This window comes from Erigeron canadensis, chromosome 3 (genome assembly GCF_010389155.1).
Source record: "Erigeron canadensis isolate Cc75 chromosome 3, C_canadensis_v1, whole genome shotgun sequence".
Taxonomy (NCBI): Eukaryota; Viridiplantae; Streptophyta; class Magnoliopsida; order Asterales; family Asteraceae; genus Erigeron; species Erigeron canadensis.
Window position 1 is genome coordinate 32,806,120 of NC_057763.1, and position 22,304 is coordinate 32,828,423.

At 29.9% G+C, this 22,304-nt stretch overlaps 1 protein-coding gene across 1 annotated transcript; it reads right to left on the reverse strand.

Moving 5' to 3' along the window:
* Positions 1-2,241: 2,241 nt before the first annotated feature.
* LOC122592433 (TPR repeat-containing thioredoxin TTL1-like) lies at positions 2,242-6,414 on the reverse strand. Its single transcript, XM_043764657.1, has 7 exons — positions 5,270-6,414; positions 4,621-4,816; positions 4,345-4,532; positions 3,908-4,241; positions 3,606-3,810; positions 3,413-3,519; positions 2,242-3,149 (listed from the first exon to the last, which is right to left on the reverse strand). The coding sequence occupies exons 1-7, from the start codon at positions 6,157-6,159 to the stop codon at positions 2,997-2,999; spliced, it is 2,073 nt and encodes a 690-aa protein (XP_043620592.1). The 5' UTR covers positions 6,160-6,414; the 3' UTR covers positions 2,242-2,996.
* Positions 6,415-22,304: the final 15,890 nt, after the last annotated feature.

Sequence of the window (22,304 nt, forward strand, 5' to 3'; positions counted from 1 at the left end):
AGCCCTTTTTTGTTGAGCATATGATGTCCATAAGACCATAACCTTAATTTTTGACTCCGGAGTTCTTCTAAAAATAGTTCTTACTGTAAAAATAGGGAAATGATTATTTCTCCTAAAATAATCCTAACTATTAAATGAAGACATGTAGCAAAATCAAAGGCAAGATTAGAAAAGAGAATTAGTGGATTTTAAAAAGATTTTTAGGTTAATTTTTAAAAAGATATATCATTTTCAATATCATTAATCTACAATTTGCTCTCTATTCTCACTCTAGTAAGAATTATCTCTCTCTAAACACACATTCAAACACCTGTCTTTACCCACACTTCTGCTTAATCAATATTAATTCACCTTCTAATCACAATAACTTAATATTAACATCTTGACATATTGTGGCAAAATAAACATTCTATTTAAGGGAAAAGTGGCAATAAACTTTTCCTTGACATGACATAAAAGATGAAACTTAATCAAACATCATTCATGTCCACGACAAAGAATGTGAATTGGTGGTTAAAAATCGGCAATCTGATATCAGCTTTTTTATATTGAGATTCAGACATCTTATCTTAAATAAAAGTAAATCTGCTTGTAATAGTATGTCAATCAATCATATGGTGCCCAAATGTCATTCTCTTAAAATACTAAATGATCCTTTTAGTGGCCTTTTTAGGCGCGATTATTCGAATTATTTAGGTTCTGATGGATTTGCTCTCTCGTGAGGGTGTGTTTGACGCATAGAGTGAAAAGTAAAAACCATTCGTAGAGAAGTGTTGTTTGTTTAACAAAACTTTTAGAAGTTAAGCAAATAAACCTACAAAGCTCCATCTAGTTTTTATTGGAGATATTTTAAGGGTCCATATAGCTACACTACATTCCATTCCATGTATGAGAAATTTTTACACTTCTAAATTCTGATGTAGACTCGACCACTTGGGCCGACCTTAGGACAACACCCCTCCTAAAGTGCAATGGAGGTCATACACTTCTAAATTTACATATTTACTTTGAACTTTGAAGGGCTAAGACTGTGTATATTCTATCTCGTGTATATTTCGTTCATGACAAGATCAAGTATAATTATATATTATTGTCATTTTCATATTATGCTGATGGGATATCATTGGTAAATCATTTTGTTTCTTTTTATAAGGCTAGCATTTCTCTTAGATCAATCATACGAATCATCTCATTAATTACGAAAACTATGAATCAAGTTTGAAAATTGGCGTCGTAGGAAATGAAGAGATGATCCAAGACAAGTTTTTACCGTAATGGACCTTCAAGCGAGAGGTTTTCCAAAATCGGTAATTCTGGAGGGCTTGTCGCTCGTATGCATATGAGTTTTTTTTTAAAGGCAGCAACAGATAAAAGGCTAACACCCCCACGCGAATGCACATTTGCATATGGCAGGATTCGAACCTGAGACCCCCCAGAAGGAAACCACTTTGTGAAAAACCCCCTAACCACTGGGCTAACACCCCAATGGCGTATGCATGAGTTACCTTTTGCTATTGGGCAACTCCAGGACCTCCAGGTAGCCGGAGCCTTTTGCTATTGGGTAACTCCAGGTAACCGGACATTAATTTATTTCTTCCATTATTAAAAAAAAAAGTCAGTGTCATTATTTAGATTTAAGAATTATAGTAATTAATAAATGAATAACAACGTACCCTAAGAATGATAAAAACAAAAACATGAAATTGGGGACCAACACTCATCAAAGTACCCTTATTCTTTATTGTGTAAATGGTGGAGGCCATGGTTTTCTTTGAAGTGGTTTTCCTCATTCATTGCATTCACATGTCTTTTACAATCCCTTATTCTTTAGTGCCCTTCACATGTCTTGTTTTTTCAAGATATAAACCTGGTCAAACTACCCTTTTGTTTGACTTTTAACCCACAACCCCAAATTTTACCACAGTCTTCACTCTTTTTGCACTTTTACCCTTTGACCAACGCCTTGTATATAAACGAATACATTTGATAAAGTGAATATGCTTAAACATATACTTAAAAATTCAAAGATTGCCATAAATATAATACTCATATTCACATATAAAACTATTGGTAGGAGACTAGGTACAATGTAGATTCTGCTATAGAGCTATTTACCCTTCTACCATCCATATACAACAACAAAGATGCTCGGTAGTGTCATGAGCAAAAACATAAAGAAGGTATAATGCAAACAACCAACACCAACTAATAAGTTTAAAAAAAGTCACATAACAAATGAAATAAAATATTAAGAACGATTAAAAGAATTTATTGATGAAATTGTTTAACAAAAAAAAAGGAAAATAAAAAGCCCCCAAAGTATAACTGATCCAATACATCTAAGGCCTACCCAACCTACTTCTTCCTCCAAAAGTTACTCTTTTTTTTATTCTTTTTTGTATATATCTTCATCTTCACATATATACACAAAGGGCATATCCATAACCAGAACAAAGCCATTGGGAAGCCCACTTGTAATTACATTTGGTACATGCTATTATCTCAAATGGAAGAACACACAACAGGATAGGGGTGAATAGGCTAATGATAAGGGGGTGAAAATGAGAATTCTAAAGAAAAAAAAAGCTAACATTTTGATGGGAAAAGAATGAGGGGTGTCGAAAATCGCTACTTGTGATCCATAAGAGCATGAGGTTGTGATCATATAGAGGGAGGGAGGGGCTGGGGGATTTCAATAAATGGAATTCTTAAGTTTTAACATCTGCAAAGGTCAAGGTAAAACTTACTAATCTAACCATCTCTAGCTCTCACTGGCTTTGGAATGTGGCTGTTGACTACGGATGAAATTATTGTGTCTTTTTATGTAATAGTGATACAAAAGATGCAGGAGATGTGAGATGTTCATGTCACAGGTAAAAACCGGGGTGTGATGAAAAGGAAATTACCATTATCACACGTTGTATGGCGGTAGTTGGAAGGCGGGAACAACATTACCATTATGTCCTCCATCAATGACTAATAACTGTTGATTTTATTCACAAGCTGTAATGGCGGACAGATGATTCCAACACTTCTCGACATGGGCATACCATCTCCTTCATTCGATTGCCCTTTTTGTAAATCTTGATAGTTGGTACAATTCTGACATTCTCAACATTTGCTACTGCCGGGCTCTCTTCAATATCAACCTTTATGTTATAAGGAAACAATTATTCACGAATGGATGTAAATCACTTGCTTTTGTTTGCAAAAATAAAAATAAAAAAATGGAAGAGTCATGTTTACACATGTGCAAATAGATCCCAGCATATGTGTGCGTATGTTTGCTTCCAAGTAACAATAATCAAAACTTTTAATGTTCCACAAGTCTTCTTTCACTAAAGAACCCCCAACAGTTTTTCCTCCTAAAAATAGTACACTAAACATAAAGAGGATGGTTGATTGTTTGTACCTTGAGAAAATTTATGGATGGATAGCGAGTGCATAAGGTGTCAAGAAACGGAGATATTTGCTTGCATTGAAGATCGGATGTTGTTTTGAAAAGAACAACTGAGGCTCCTACAATTTAAAGTTAAAATATCAGAAAAGAGTTTAAAACTAAAGCAAAAAAAAGTAGAACACTAAACAAAGAATAGAGAACAAACCTGTTGAAGCAACTGCAGCTTTGAACTGCTCAAGATTATTAATCAATTCAACTTCGCCACCAAATTTCATATTATATACTTCTTCTCCCCGGGATTTCTTTAATGCAACTTGAGCATGAAATAAAGATTCAGCTATATCATTGTTATCCGGAAGGTCTCTTCTCAAAACCTCATAATCTCTCACCGATTCAGCCCATCGTTCAAGCTTCAACGCATATAACCCCAAATCAAATTCAAATAGTACTAAATTTACATTCTCTAATATGAACAGTAAAACAAGGTGTCACTAATAAAATATATACCTTACTATAAGTAGCGGCCCTTCGAAGAAGTGCTTTTGTGTAATTTGGATGAATAAGAAGTGCTTGATTGCAATCATCAAGAGATCTTTCAAATTGCATAAGCTTAAACCAACAAGCTGCTCGATTGCAATACAGAATTGGATTTGAGGGATCAAGTCTAAGCCCTTCACCATAAGCAGAACAGGCTTCTGTGAATCTTTCTGACTTGAAAAGATCATTCCCACGAGCTCGAGATCTACAAAACGACCTAATGTTTTGAAGCGAAACCGCAACCTCAACGTTTCTAGGATCAATATGTGCTGATTTCTCAATTGAAGTAACTGCATTCTCAAATCTTGAAAAAGCAACAAAAAAAAAAAAGAAAGAAAAGAAATCAGTTCGAATCTTTCACATGGACAGCGTTTAAAGAGTAAACTTTGATGTAAATGCAAGCTCACCTTCCTAATGACATGTCAATTTGAGCATGAACAAACAAAAGGTATTGCTCAGAAAGCATCCCAAAAAACTTCACTTGAGAACATGAAATGCTACTAGGTGCCTCAAACTTAGGCATACTTGAAATGACCAAATCTGCATCATCTAATTGACGAAGCTTCAATAATGCTTCGGCTTTGCAGGCATATAGCTATAAATTTAATATTAACACATTTAGTTTTCATTATAACAATACTAGTAATGATCTGATAAAAAACTTCCCAACTAATTCGGCTTACCTGAGGACATGAGTCTGCTCCAGATGAGATTGCAGCTTCACTTTCCCGCAGCACACCAGCCCAATCTCGTACTCTTCTAGAATCGGTACACTTACTCAAATGCTTCTCCACTACTTGCAACTTTTGAGCCTCTTTTAAGTCAGGTTGCTGCCCTTGAAAATGAAGGTGTCTCCTTGCACTTTCAAGCTGTCCTAAACTGCCATTGCTTACATTAATTAGAATCAAGTATTTACATTTTTCTTATGTTAAAAACTTCGGTAATTTTTCTTATCGATTGCACTCTTGATCATGCTCAAGAACATCATCGTAACTACAAAAACCAAGATCTAAATCAGCATTATAACCCAAATACATTTCATTTTACAAGATCAAATTCAACAATCCATCCAACCTAACTAGAACATATAGTATATCTTTGGAAACTAAAACTAATCAAGCAAGCAAAACACACAAATATATACAACCAACCATAACCAAAAAAATAAGTACAAAAGTCAACTCATGAACTTTGGATCTAAAAAAAAGTGCATGAATAAGTTTCATTTATTGAGAAAAACTTAGTATAACAAAAACATATGCATATAAATATACATACACATACATATACATATAAAGTTTGGAACTTTATGCAAAAATTTCATGAACTCACCTAATAAGAAGAGATCCTAAACGTTGATGAGCTCTAACATATCCAGAATCCAACTTGATAGCTTCATCACATTCTTTCACAGCTTCATTAAACCTCTTCAAACACATCAATGCGGCTGCACGGTTACAATGGTAGGCTGCATTCACAGGTGATAATGAAATTGCTTTATCATAATAACTCAATGCTTCTAAAAAATGCCCTTTTTTATACTCTTCATTCCCTAATCTTTTCAAATCTTCTGGATCCATTGATAACCTTCTAGAACTTGAAATGCCCATTACATGGGTCTCACTTTTAGTCTGTCCTGACCCGGATCCGGATCCGGATCCTGACCCACCTCGCATTATACTACCATGACCATAATTTCCAGTGCCTAAACTTAACACATCTGGTTTGGAGCTCCGGTTAGCCATCATACCAGTTTTTAAGACCCGACCCGATGGACAAATATTTCCGGCCGGAAGTACATTCACCGGCGGTGAAGTAGCCGAGCTACCACCGGTAAAAATCTGTGCATGACCCGAATCAACCCGGGTATGACCCGGTTTAGTTTTACCGGAAAATGTCGGTGTCGGTGAACTGTCCACCGACAACTCACCGGAATGAGTGTTGTTAGTTCCGCCGGAATCTGTCTTTTTTGCACCAGAGCCAGAACCAACTTGTAACCCGTTTCCAGTCCGACCCGAAACTGACCCGGATGAGCTAGAGCTACTACTAATCGTTGGCCCAGCGCGTAACGGTGAAATGGGTGAGCCCGAACCCGACCCAATACCCAGATTGAGTTCCCTGAAATCAGGTTTATTGGTATTATCGCCGCCGTCGCCGGAGATATTAAGTGACTGTTTAAGACGATCGGAAACTGTAGTATTAAACCCTAACTCCGGCGACATTTTCTTGGCAGAAGATTAATAAAGATTAGACCTTTTTTAATGCCCACAAAATAAAAGTGATAAAGATTGAAACTTTATTACTATATAAGTAATGGGTATATATAATATATATAATAATCTTTCATAAATGTATAAGATAAAGAGTTTTATTATTGTTATAATTATTATTATTAAGTAACGGGGGTGTGGTTGAAATTAATAAAAATATACAACCACTAAAAGAGACTACAACATTAGAGAAACATATAGATACAGAGAGATATAAGAAGAAGATGAAGCAGAAGAAGAAAAGAAAAAAGAGATGGGGATCTTGTGATTTAAAGGGAGAAGTAAAGAATGATGAATGTGAAATGGTTCAAGATAGAGAGAGAAAAAAATTTAATTTTATTATTATATAATATTATAATATAAATGATAAAATATTTATTAAAATATTATGAGTGTTGTTAATGACAGTCCGTCCATATTAATTATGGTAAATTATAAAAATCAGACTTGGGGTTTGTTCGAAACTGCACTAATTACACCTACAATTTAAATATTACGCGAGACATACCCAACGTTGTTAAAAACTTACACTGACCATACCTATTGCTGACGGTTGTTTATTTGGCCGTTAAGTCAAGTCACATGTCGTGCATGTGAGGTATCAAAATCGTAATTTCTAGTATACTTCAGGTATCATTTGTGTAATTTACCCTAATAAAAAATTATTAAAAATTTTAGAGTTTTATTTATACTTCAATTATTGAGTTGGGTAGATATGAAAAAGAGAAAAAAAAGAAAATAATTTAATTATGAAAAAAAGGTTTTTTTTTAATGAAAAATGTATCGAGAAAAATAATTGATACAAGAATACATTTATTATTATATATATCATTATTATTTTGTTATATGTGTATAGTGATTATAACAATGATGATAACCATAAAAACCACTAAAATTTTACTTTTATATCATTATTATTATTTTATTTTTTATGATTTATTCTATTTGATAGAAACCTATATATAAAAAGATACAAAACAATTTTTTTTTTAAAAAAGCAATATAACTTTTTTCATATGGTTTTTGTCATCCCCTGAGATTAGAAAGATAAAGCAAAGTTGAAGACTCGTTACGTTTTTAAAATATTTCTCAAATTAGCAATATGTAGCATTTTAGGTTTGGAGTTCCAGAGAAAAACATGTTTTTTGTTTTGTGCATCCATCTTGGATGCATATTTTTCAAAATGATGCATCCAATAAAAAACGTGATTTTTCCGATTTTGATGGATCAATGTGTTGTTAAACACTTAAATAATGATAAATACTTATGCACTATGTTACTTTTATGGACTTTTAATACATCAAAATGATGTATCTAAGTGTTCTCAATGTTCTTATTTTAAGAGTGTTCTTGCCGGAGTGTTACCCTATATATATGAAATTTAATATAGAATTTCTACCCACTTTAATAATTGAAATATAAGTATAATAATCTTGATAATTTTTTATTAGAGTAAATTACACAAATGATACATGAAGTATACGCGAAATTACAATTTCGATACCTCACATGCAAGGCACGTGACTTGACTTAACGGTCAAATAGACGACCATCAGCGATAGGTATGGTCAGTGTAAGTTTTTGACAACGATAGGTATGTCTTGCGTAATTTTTAAATTGTAGGTATGACCAGTGTAGTTTCGAACAAACCTCTGGTATGATTTTTGTAATTTACCCTATTAATTAATTTGATACATTAAAATTTATATTTTGTCTCGCGAAAATTTATATCGACACATGTACTTTTAATTTTATCATTTTGTTAATAGTTCTTTTTAGTTGTATATAAATTCAATTTTCTTATTAGACTTACAATTAAATTTTAACTCTTGGCTTATTAATACAAAAGACATTATAACCTTATTTTGATTGATCGTATTCTCATTAATAAATTGTTTTTTTTTTCTTTATTACATAAAGACTTCAAAAATTTTACGATATGAAATCACAAGGCTATCTGTCATCATCTACTATGCTTACGAGTTTCGATTTTGATGTGGTTCTAGTTATTTAAGGTAAATCCAAAACTTTAACTAAAAATATATTATATTTATCATTACTGTTTATTACAATTTAGCTGTGATCATCGATTTACTTTAACCACAATTTTTTTCATACGCACGATGGATGTATGAGACGTATTCGAATTTCTTTATGATACAATCTATATAGCTACTGTACATCGTACGGATATTAAGACTAGTATATATATATACACACGGATATTGAAAACATTTTGATGTTTTGATGAAAATCATTGGTCAAGATTCGAAAATCTTATTTAAATTTGGTTCATTGATTTTAATTAATAGTCAAGATCATCAACTTTAGTAGTAAAGTTGATATTAATTTTAGAATATCTCAATCCTATATATACACATACATCTTTATCTATATATATATATATATATACTATCTAATAAAACAAAGCATCATTTTTTCCCTTAAACTTTCTATCTTTGAAAAACCAAAAATATCATTCTCCTTTATTCACTAATTTAAACATCTTCCTCAAATATACCTATAATATCCTTAATGAAATAATTTACAGTATAGATACCCAAACACTTAAAATAACTACATATCACCTTTAACATCAACTACGTTTACATTCACCACTATCGTCGCCCCCATCACCGTCCCACTGTCGCCCCTACGTCGTCACGACCACCACCTCCGTCATCACTACACTCGCCACCGTCGAATTGTACGAACATAAGTCTAGTACCTTATAAAGCAAATCTTTTTTTTTTCTCCTTAAACTTTCTGTATTTAAAAAGAAAAAATACTCTTATTTCTATACTACCCTTATAGCTCACACCATCAAATATCTTCATCACCCTTTACTACACTACCTTTACATTAATAACCACATCACCATCACCCGCTACCGCATTACGCGGGTACCCCTTCCGTTTATATTTATGTTTATTAATATTTTTAGTTTATAGTTTACTATTAAAACCTTCAATAAATGTTGCTCAAATTGTCATTTGATCTGTTTTTAAATTTAATATTTATATTTATGTTATGTTTTGTTAAATTGGGACAAAAACAAATACATGAATGAAAATATTAAAGACTAATGAACAAAAATGGTTATATACATGAATTTTAAATAACTTTGACATTCAAACAAGAAAAGAAATTGCTAAATGACTAATTGAGAATCTTTTTCATTAACTTTTATATGAATTCGGTGTATAATGAGTTAATAATGAAATATGCTTAGATTATACGCAATGTGAGTAGTTTGAATACGATTCCACTTTATAACGCTTATTAGGTGTTTGGTATGATGGAATGGAAGTACGAGAAAGAGGATGAGAAAGACTTCTCTTGTTTGTTTGCGACAAAGGAAGAGAATGAGAAAGGAGAAAGGGGAATCAATTTCATTCTCTTCATTCTCTACAAATTGTAAAGAATGGGTGAGAATGGAAAAATTTTTTTTTTTTTTGAAGATGTTATACGTAATAAATGTATTATTATTTAAAATTCTATTTTTTTATATATATTCATTCACTGTGGCTACCAAACAACGGAATCCATTCTCTTTCCAAATATTCATTCTCTTTCTCACTATTTCCATTCTCTATTACATTTCCATTCTCTATGATTCCCTCCTACCAAACACCCCTTACTAGCTTATAAACCAGGGTACACGAGCATATTAAAGATATTAAGGTTAAAAGAACAAAAAGATAAACATAAAAAACAACACTATTTACATCTTTATAAAAAATGACAATAAATATAAAGAACTATACGGCTGTGAAAATGCTATAATTGATTTTTTTATATAAAAAAAAAGTGACCAACAGTCGAGCGAAAATGTATTTACGTAATGTCCCACATGTTTTTTTTAAATCATACTTAAATTGTAAGAAATGGTAACGAGTAAGTTAAAAAGAAGATGATAATAGAATTGATGAGACGCTAGGCTTGGTTGGATAAAAAAATATATAATTTTACACTAGGCTTGGTTAGGATTTAAAAACTTCATAATAAAAGAATTAAAAATAAAAAGTTAGAAAATGATGTCATAAAACAATTAAATAAAAAGAAACAACTATTAAAAGAAATTCTGAGGATGTCATGTAAGATTTTTTTGGAAAATAGTTATGTCATAAAAAATTTTCTTTATTTATTTAATAATAGATTTTATATGAAATTAATGACGATTATTGTTTTTTTTGTTTGTTTTTGAGTTAATGATTTTTGTTTCAAATCAAAAGAATAATATATATTTTATATTTAATTGGTCGTGAGTTCGTGAGTTCCACGCTTTTAATAAACATAAATTACCATGTTCACATATTTTCTCATACTATAGGATAAAAAAAGTAAATTAACTCTCAATGCCGTTTTCTACGGGTTTTGGTTCCTAATACTGTCTTTGACGGTGTATGGGGAAGGTTGATATGTAGACAGTCTTACTCCTACCAAAGGTAGAGAGGCTGCTTCCAGGTTCTACCATAGGTAGAAAAGGACCTTCAGCCTTGCTGGGCATGAGGATCGAACCCATGACCTCTGTTTCCAGAGGCATAAGCTCCAACCACTTATCTAACCCAATTGGTTTCTCATACTATAGGATGTGTATATAAAATATAATTGGTATTTATAACATGCATACTATATGCGTGATGATAATTGTTTCAACTCATAAAAATGATGGCCATTTACCTTGAATTGGATATGAGTTCCAACTTAAATGGACCTTTAAAGTTTGAACATCTTAATTTGCATGTCCATAAATATCTAACGTGTGTAAAAAATGTGGATGTTAAAAGTCAAAAAAGGAGATAAAACAACAAACAACCTCATGGAAATCTTACCAAACTTTGTAACGGCACCCAAAATATTAAATTGTCCTCAAATATTAGCTAAATACAATGTAATATCTTACGTATGAGATGGTTTTACATGATGGGTTAGAACGAAATGTACCTTCACATTGTACATCTATGCACGGTATGATGACACTAATGATCTCATATTATTAGTACATTGATGTTATGATGAAATATCAAAATATCAAATACTACTAGACTCCACGTTTGCTTTTCAACTAGTACACTTTCAATCGAATTTCAAAACACATATTAGCGAAGGCAGTTTTTTGATAAAAGGGCAATGAATTTATTGCTTATGAGTCAGAAGAAAGTTACTAAATCAGAAAAATTGCATCTACTTGTGTTAAAAAGATGTACTTTTATGTTATATATTAAGCAAGGTAAAACTGTAAAAGAGATATGGTCGAGATTATAATTAATTTCATCCATCCATAGGTTTACTAGACCAAGTTTTAAGAAACTTTGGATTCTTATTTTGACCGTCACCAACTACCAAACAGTTCAAACTCATTAGCATTGAATTGATTTCCTACTCTATTCAAGCAATTGTACTTCAAATCAAAACAGACTTCATTTCTCGAAAATGCATTTTTCCAATTGATCCTTGACAAGCAGTCAAGCACTACTAAAAGAAAACTTGTTTCCTTCTAAAGTAAGATGGATTTTACCTTGTTCACAATGAATTAACTAGGTCCAAAACTTCAAATCGTTATTTGATAAAATTTACTCTCATCATCCTCGTGCATAATTTACTTATCGGTTTCTTTCCCTTTGATCAGGCAAGCCAAGACTAGCTAGCCTAGCCATGGGTGAATCATCTATAATACTTGTGGTTTTCCTAAACATTACCCTAAGAACTGTATTTAAGGTGTATTAATTAGTTGTATATTTACCATGAAATTTAAGAGTGTAAGACTTTTAATATGGAAGATATAATTTTTTATGCACGTTAAGTATAACCCTAAAAGTTGCATTTAACATTTTCCTCATACTTGTCATACATTTTGTAGAAGGAGCTTCTGAGATCTTGGTGAACATTTTGTTCACGATTTAACCCAAATTAATGATTTAGATTTTAGACTGATATTTTGACATATTTTGGAAGACATGTCTAGGCAAATTCACATCATTTATTAGGCTTGCCAAAAAAAGGCAATTAGGTACAATTCTTTGTGGATAGAATTCATTTTATAAGATTTTGGTTGTTGCTTGCTTGAAATATATATATATATATATATATATATATATATATATATATATATATATATATATATATATATATAAAATTAGGTTAAAGTCATCTAGTCTAGATATAATGTTATTAAATGGTGAACACATAGAGGTCTAATAATTACTCGATGGAGATATCACAACACAAAGGGAGAACTTACAGATAACTTGATTACTCTTTATTTACCTATAAGATTGGTTATGAGAAATTTGGGGTTGAAATATTATATCGTGTTACATCTAGTCAAATTTCAACAAACAAAAAACCAAATAATAAAAATAATGAACATTATACGAAAATAAGTCCACGTACCTTTCTCATTTCCTATATGTTTCTACACACAAAGAATTTTCTTGGCTTTAGGTTTTGATTTTCACAATATAGCGACTGTCCTTTTTCTCATTCATTGGATTTGTAGATAGGAAGAGGTTGGAACCAACGCTAAAGGGGGCACACGCACGCTCGAAACTAATATTATAGGGGGCAAAGTGTCAAGTTAATAATGCTAATAGCCTAATAGGTATGTATACATTTTATATATGGTGGAAACTCAAGAATTAAAAAGCAATCCAGTTTTATCTAAATGGATTAAAAACCTCGTTCATAATGAAATTGGGTATTATTGATGTTCTTGTCAAGGCTGAAAGTTTAACTACTACTAATATGTACTCGTATCTAATTAATTATGTTATACTGATTAGACTAGTTGTTAAAAGTTTGTTAAGAGGCTGGAGATTGTATAAATATGATTCTCATTCTTTTGTAATTATGCTTTTTCTTTTATTATTATTATTATTATTATTATTATTATTATTATTATTATTATTATTATTATTATTATTATTATTATTATTATTATTATTATTATTATTATTATTATTATTATTATTAGTATTCCAATCAGAACAACTCTTCAATGTGTTGGTGTACATTTTGAATGCCATTAGATTCTTCGCAAAGTAATGAAATATATATAATAGAATGTCGCTGAATTTTATTAATCATCTAACCCCAATCATTTTAATATTTCGTTTCATCATAAATTTCAAATAGTCAAGAGAAATAAGATTTCAAGATACAAATTCAGCTAAACAGCTATGAATTATCGACTTGTTCAAAAGTATAAGTTAGCTATTTGTCAAATATTCATTAATTTTAATTAGATATAATAGAAAAAAGTAACCTAAGTAGCACAAGCCACAAACATACAGATGTATAGGGGCACTCTTCTATATATAGGGTCTCCATTTTCACGTGTTGTTCGAGTTTTAATTCAGAATTTCAGTTTGATTCATAAACCAAACTAGATTGGCAGATTGTATTTAGGTTGTAAATTAATTCTATCAAATAAAGCTAGGGTCGCCACACATTTGAAACTCTAACTATCATTAAATGGTCTAATGATAAAGAAAACTTTTTTTTTTTTCACACGAGATCTCATGTTCAAGTGTTATCGTATGCATATTTGAAGGTAACCACGAGTATGTAGATTTATATGCGTGTAAGTGCAGTGGTTATGTACTTTTACCTTTTTTCTCAAATATATCTTTCACTGAATAATAAATAGTCATATACTAGATTATAGACCCGTGTCCAACACTAGACACGAGCTTATGATATTATCAATATTAGTTCTTCATACATTTAAATCATAAAACTTATAATTTTGAAGATATATTTTGAAAGTAATAGTACAATAATCACAAGTTCGTCACTGTCGTTATTAGTTGAGACATATTGTTGGAATTGTTTGTCGTAGTCATTCTCTATTATAGAATTTTTTTAAAGCAGTTGCACCAATAATGTAATATTATTATAAAAGATAATTAAAAATTAAAATATAAACATACTTATGATCCCGTACTTGACATTCAAGTAGATGTTTTAAATTATGATGTGGGGCCATAACACAGAGAAGTTTATTTTAATCACTTGTTCTATGATAACTTAGATAACAATTAGGATTGTTTTCCTATTATTTGATAACAATTAGGACTCTTGATTTGAGTGATAATAGTAACTTTAAACATTAATACACAAAACTAATATATAAAAAAAGAAAATTTTGTACCTTTTTGATTGAGAGATAGAATGAATTTTTAATGGGGTTCATATTAGTTTGAATTTATCATTCAACTAACCCTCTGTTGTAAATCATGTTTTGTTTTATAATCGTCTCATGTTCTGTGATTCCTATAGGTATCAATTTATAATATTTTCTTATAAAAAATATTTATCTTTAGTCATGTAGTCGACATTGATATTTATATGTGTAAATCTATATTTTAATTTTATATAATAATAAGTCAAGAAAAGTCAAAATTGAAATCTTGAGAAAGTCAAGAGATGTGATTACACGGATTGTTTATAGCATTTTAAAGATAAGATAAATTATTAAATGTAAAAATGTAAGTAAAAACAAATTTAAAAGAATATACAACATTAAACACATATATTATATTTCATCTTTTGAAATAATTTTTTGTACATAATATTTCATATGTTGAAACTGTTTTAACTAATTAAATGATTAATTTTTTTAAAAATGCTTTTCAAGTTGATAGCTAAATCAATTATTAATTAAGTATTAAGGGTTAAAAAGTGTAAATTATTGATGGAAAACCAAAAAGTGTAAATTAATGAGACTTTTTTGATAAATACTAATATAATAATATATTTGGATAATGATTATTAGAATTTTTAATTTATAATTAAATTCGATGATGACATAAGCGAAAGTCAATTTTATAAAATTAAGCGATTTAATTGGTTAATAAGTCATTAGTTCAACTGTCTTATAGTATATATTAAGATACTTATACAATAAACTAAGAGGTATGTTTAGAAAGGAAAAAAAAATGGAAATAAGATCCCTTATGTGTCATCGTATAGATACCCGTTCTTAAAAAAATATAAAAAAATGTCATTGTATAGGTTTCTTCAAGCTCAAATAATTTTAATACGCATTTTTTTATTTCTATTTTTAATATAAAAAGGCATATATATATATATATATATATTAACAACACATCACATAATAATTCACATATTTGTTCATGCATTTGTCCATTATGTGATTTTAAATCTAACCAGTTTAGTTAGTGGTTCAACTCATATACTTGTCCTTTGATTTTCCGTAACTCGGAGTCTCGGATCATAATCTATGGTTGTTTTATCCGTTATCATATCGAACAAATAAAAAAAAAGGAAAAGAATATGTTAATCTAGCGATATCATATCCTAATCATATATTTTATCTTATCTCAAACAAACTACCATAAATTTAGTAATATAATTGATATAATAATTTTCTCTTAATTAATAGTACTTTTTAAAACAACCATATGCCATGTTCTTATTTAAAAAAAAAAATTAAAAAAAAAAAAATAGAAGAAAAACTCCGAAAAAGAACTGGCCGGAATCTGAAGGAGTGGAGTTGTTACATGCTATGATTGTATATTAACGAATCTTAAAGGAACTTCATGACATTCATGTCTTCTTTAAAAGTTAGTAAACCTTTTCCTCTTTTTCTTTTATGATGATACACATATAATAATTATGATTAAATGGAAGAGAGACAACTTTAACTTTATTTAATGGTTCCTTAATAATTAATCATAAATTTACAACGTATCGGTATATGAGGCAATATTGCTAGCTATGGTGTTCATTAGATGGGTTATTCAACGATTAAAATGGCTCCAATTAACCGAAAGTACGTAGATTAATCATATACTAAACTTATTTCCATGTAATGAGGCGACAGTGAGACAATGATAACGGAAATGGAGGTGGTGGTGGGGCCGACAGTAGGGACGGTGATGTGAGCGACGATGGTGGTGAGTGTAAAAGTAATTTATGTTAAAGGTGATATTGTTGTTATTTTAAGTGTTGGATGATCTATACTGTAATTTATTCCATTAAGGGTATTATAGGTATATTAAATGGAGATATTTAAATTAGTGAATAAAAAATAATGGTATTTTTGGTTTTTCAAATGCAGAAAGTTTAAAAAAAAAATGAGTGGTTTGTTTTATTATATAATATAGATATCAACGGATTAGCAATATGTGTTAATAATCTATAGTGAGGAGTAAGGTTAATGTTAATGATGATTCTAAAAACATGTATTATACAAATGATAAATATTCTGAAATTAAAACTGAACAATTTTGAGATCAAATCAAGAAACGAAACAAATCATCCAGAAATATGGCAGTCGGCTGTGACAGTTATTCTTATTATTAAGAGTATTGTTACAAATATATATGATATCCAAATGATATCACCTTAATCAAAGAACAGAAATATATATCAATATATATATCGATATAGTCGATATATAGATACAAAGAAAACGAATGAATACTCAAAATTAGAAGAGAATATCTGACGATGATTTTCTAAGTTAGGTTATATGTTGGTATATATACCCATTTAGAATGTTTTACTTTGACCCCTTGTACTTTGCACTATCTTCAAATTAAACCTTGATCTTCTCTACATTCTTCAACTGTACTCCTTCTATTAAATCTTCTTCCTTTAATCTTATAATTCTTCAAATCATCCAAATTACTTCATACTTGCACAATCTTACAAGTGTGTAAGTAAACAAGATTATTTTATTTTTTGTTCTAATTAAGCTTGTATTTTAACAAAAACTAATGCGTTTGGCCATAGTTTTCATCATTCAATCTGCAACTGAAAACATAATTCAAACTAGCCATAACTCTTCTTTTTCAGTTTTAAGTGAATTAAACTAAATTTTTAAAACTGTATCATCACCTTTGTTTATAGTACGTATTTGAACTTTTTCTTTAAAAATAAAATATTTAAAAGTTTGATTGTATCATCATATCATGTTGGTCCCGATTCATTAACAAGTAAGTAAACGTGATTTAACAACAAAGCAAAAATTAAGTAGAGCATGCCAAGTGTTTAGTTCTTATTGCTTAATTACTTAGTGATGCATAATTTAAGAATGACATATAGTATAGTAGAAAACTATTCTAACTTAATTACTTCTCTCATCGACAATATACTAATGCACTTAAGAATATAAACACTTCATGGACCAAATCACTCAACAAACCCTAAATTATCTAACCTAATCGATTGTACAAACAATTGACGTTATCCGTGGAACCGTCGCTATCTACCATCACAAGTTACACCGAAAGGGTCGAACCTTAAAATGTTTTCTCTTCTAAAAATCTCATCAAACAAGCATTATTTTAGATTCCCTGCAGCGAGACTCAATCCCCAAAATGTACACCGCAACAGAAATTAATAAAGCAATCATCAATTTACGAGAAGACTCATTAAGATTACACTTTGTTCAAAAACTGCCCCTTCTAAAGCTTTCCAGAATATAGCCGAAACCCAGGGATATAGGGGATGATTTCTTGGAGAGACTAACAAAATGATCTTGACATATCATATTATTAGTTTGTGGGGCTTGGTAATGTATCCGCTGCCACATAGGATAATCCTAACCCAGGATGACACCCAGGAAGGCTGGGGACTAAGGAAATACCCAAGATATCACGGAGGTTGTACGCAACATGGGATAAAGAAGATTCGAACGAAAAAGATATTATCATATCGTTTCTTTGGATGGAGGAGATCTTGCTAAAATTAAGGGAACCAAAACCGTGTATGAAGACTTATCATCTACGAAAAACCACGATAAAAGTGGAAGAACAAGAGAAGATGATCATTATAGGGGAAAACCCTAAAGACCTAGAACACATATCAATCGGCGTACAAGGGAGGAAAACTCCTACCAATAGGGAATCTCACCAAATCACTCAACAAACCCTAAATCATCTAACCTAATCGCTTGTACAAACTCTTTTCCAACTTGTTTCTATACGAAACGAATAGATGTTTTATTAGCATACTAAATGCATATTTTTGATTTGTCACGAGATCATATACTATGAATTGATGCTACCGTAGATTGTTTGAACCATGTTAATTTGACCGTCGTTGATCATCAATCATTCATAATATGATAAATGACAATCACTGAAATTCTTATGTCTAGTGAATATATAATGGATGTATTACTCTTTAAGACATGTTCATTAGGTCATTGAAACTATGGGGACTAACAATGCATACATTAAACACTAGAGGGTTAAAGATATGAATACTCTCATTATAAATAGAAAGTAATTAACCCTAATTTAAAGTTAATGACTTTACACATAGTCTAACATATCTCTCCTTAAACTTGTGTGGCTTTCTCCTCTATGATTTTGGCATAAATCCAGCTAGCCAAAATCTTTATCCCATTATTTACAATTATCTTGTTTTGAGAATCCGAAAGCAATAATAATCATACTTAATGCTCTTACAGGTTCCACAGGATGATCGGTATGTATTATCACTGGAATCGAATTATGTTTATTCCAACATATAAAGGCACATTGCATATATTAAATGCATATGAGAGCGATAATTGGATACATATCACATTTGAAATTCTATAAGTATCTTCATCTACGGTAACATTATGATCATACGACAATCTCGACATCCAAACTCTTTTGAGTGTTGAGATGCGCAAATATTTTCATCATCAAACAAATATGTTTCAATGTTCTCTTGAGAAACAATATATTGGTGCATGAATATTCATAGATTCACTTGATCTTTTAATTTTACTGTTGGTTCTACACAACAATTGTCATTAATGTTTCTCAAGCTAGGTTTTTTTCGGCTTTAGCTAATAGTCCTATGATATATTAGCTAGATTATATCCAGCGTAATACACGGATAGATATACATACATAATAAAATACTAATGTTTTATAATATCGTATATTAACAAATTATAAATAAAAGGTATTGAAAAGTAATAATGTTATACTTGCTTTACATATAATAAAATAAGTTTAAGTATGTATAGAAAAGAAATTGACACGATGTAGATAAAATAAGAGAGATTTTAATGAACAATTTTTCACGTACCTAATCTTCATATGTAACATATATATGAACTTCAAGTTTGATGCATCATTATGAAAATGGTGAACGATTTAAGGGATCGTAAATTTTTAAAACTTTTAATTAATATTTACTTGTCTATTAATGGCTTTCTTTGTATCTGAGAGTTTCCATGAAACAAAAAAATTAATATAATATATATATATAAATTTATATATGGAAACTAATTATTAGGGGGAGAAAAACCGAACAAAAACCAAAAAAACCCATGAAAACTGAATAGTTTGAAACGAAAAAAAAAACGGAAAAAACTATTGGTTTTTGTTTGATTTTCTAAAAGACGAAAGTTATGATTCAGTTTTGAATTTATATGAAAAACCGAATCAGCCAAACCGAAACATAATATTGTTTACTTTAATTTGTATTTGTATCATTTTGTTAGTTTAACAAATATAGATAAAAAGATGTTAAAAAATGATGGAACTGTCATTTTTATAGTTTTTATCATTTCATTACATATCAGAAATATCTTTTATTTAAATATATAAAAAGATTATTAACGATGTAAAACAAAATACTTATAAGAGTTATAACTATATTCAATATGTATTACGTTATATGATAAAAAGATATATAAAGTCAAAATCTCATGAAATACAAAGAAAAAAAATCAGAGAAGTGATTTTTTTTTTAAATATAAAGTTTAGAAATTATTTTTCTTAATTATATCATTAAATTAATTAATTTCTATAATTTTAAAATGTAGACAATTAATTTCCATAATTAGTGATTATATTTAAATTTTTATTAAATTAAAATTAATTTTATAAAAGTTATGTAAGGTATATGAAATCAGCAGTTTGATCTAATGGATCTAATTAAAAATTGAGTTTAATCTAACGGTCCAACCTTCTCCATTTTAATGTTTCTCTTTAATCAATTTATAGATGATAATTTTAAGTTTTATGCATGAATTGGTCGCTGACTTGAATGTTTTTAAAAAATTATTCACCAACTTGCATCATACGAATACAATGTTAGCTGAGGTGCAATGATCATATCGTTCGAACTTCGAAGTCAACTATAAATGTAACGAAGATAAATGTAGATATTGTTAGTTTTTATTACATTTGACGAGGGTTTCTTTTTCTAGCAAATTAAATTAAACACCCAAGTTTTAACTAAAAATATAAAAAGAGATTGACTTTAAACGGTACATAAGTATAAACACGTTATTATTTATCATTAGGCGCTCGTGAAAGATTACAAAATATAATGTACGGAACAGAAATGAAAAAAAGCTAAATATGGAAATATAGAACATCTTTAATTAAGCTTTGTTCAATAAGAAAGGGGATCCGAGTACGAATCCATGTTTCGTTAAATTTGTAGACCCAATAATCATGTGCCCAGAATAAACTACCACATGTTTCCTCACATGACTTTTTATTTTGACGCAACTTGTTTAATCATTACATCTTACAACTACAAATGTTAATTTAATTACAAACAATGATATAATATAATGATAGAATTTGAAATGTTTATAATTTAGCCGCAATATGCCCAAATATGTTTTATGATTCAACAAGCTAGCCAGTATTTCTAATTCAATTCATAAAAAAAAATGGTCAAAAATTAGGGACGAAGCCAAAAAACTTTTTTATGAGAAGCCAAATTAAAAATTTTTTTATAATATTTATTAGAGTCATATTTAAAAATGTAAAAAACAAAAGACTCTGTCCCGAGCATATAAAATGAGCTCCTAAAAGAATTTTAATTTGTTAAAAGAATTTCATTAATGTCTAGTTAAACTTGGAAAGAAATAACTTTTTCACATACAAATATAGTACATATTAATGTTCTACATATTCACCCAGACGAAAAAAACTTGTTTTTTTAATTTTTTATTTTCATCAAAAATCAAAACAACTTAAATTTATTTACTCTACTAATGGACAATCTATGTCAAAAACTGATGTTTCTAAATCAGTAACTTATAAATAAGAAACTTATGATAATAAATGTGACATTTATATGTATTTTATATTTACTCTTACTTTTTAGAGGCAAAATATAAATATGTATATGGATAAAATAAAAATTGCTCAAAATTATGAAATGACAGATATAGAACAGTTTTTTTTTTTTTAAAGAAAAAGAGATATAGAACAATTTATACTTACTTAGCTCGCCTTTGAACTATTGGAATGATATTTGTGCTTCTATATGTCAAACTAACTACAATATTATACCAATTATCAATAGATTGATTGGTATATGATAGAGTCTAAAATTATGAGGTTTTGGGTTCAAATCTTGATGTGAGCAAAATGCTTCCAGAGCCCAAATTTACCGTTAAAAAAAAACAACACTACTGTATTTCTTAATAGTTAGGCAACGATATATGACCATTCAATATTTGCCGATTTATGAAAATAATAGATAATAACATGTATATGGACAAATATAATACGCCAAGACACATAGTGATAGGAGATAACTTTCTTGTCACGGAAAGAGCTGGATATGCACGTGATAGGCATGTGAACACGAGGAGAATTTTAGCCATCATTTTTATTTATTTAATTATTATTTTTAGTATTGTACAAAAAATATTGACAAATGGTACAAAAATGATGAAAAAGAAATATGCCGAAGTGTGTATGTAGGTCTGATGGACCCTGACACGTGGCACGCAGAAACACACACATTGAGATTGATACATGCATAAGCCATTGAATGGTGCACCATGCTAGTCCAAGGAAGTCACCTGCCCCGGCCTCAAGTAGTCTTAAACCTCATCTTCTAACTTTTGTCACGTTTTGGATCCAGTTATGGATCGAGTTAGATAAGGGAATTGCACCAAAGCTTTATATATAGTACTATTTTGATTTTGATGGCAAACTTTCTTTTCTTTTTGATTTTTCTTTATGTATTTATCTCCCACTAGACTGGTGTCCACGTGTTGCAGCGGTTAAACCGTGATAACAATGTAAAACATGCATATAGGTTTATAACAACGACGATAAATTACAGAAACCGAGAAAAATCAGCCA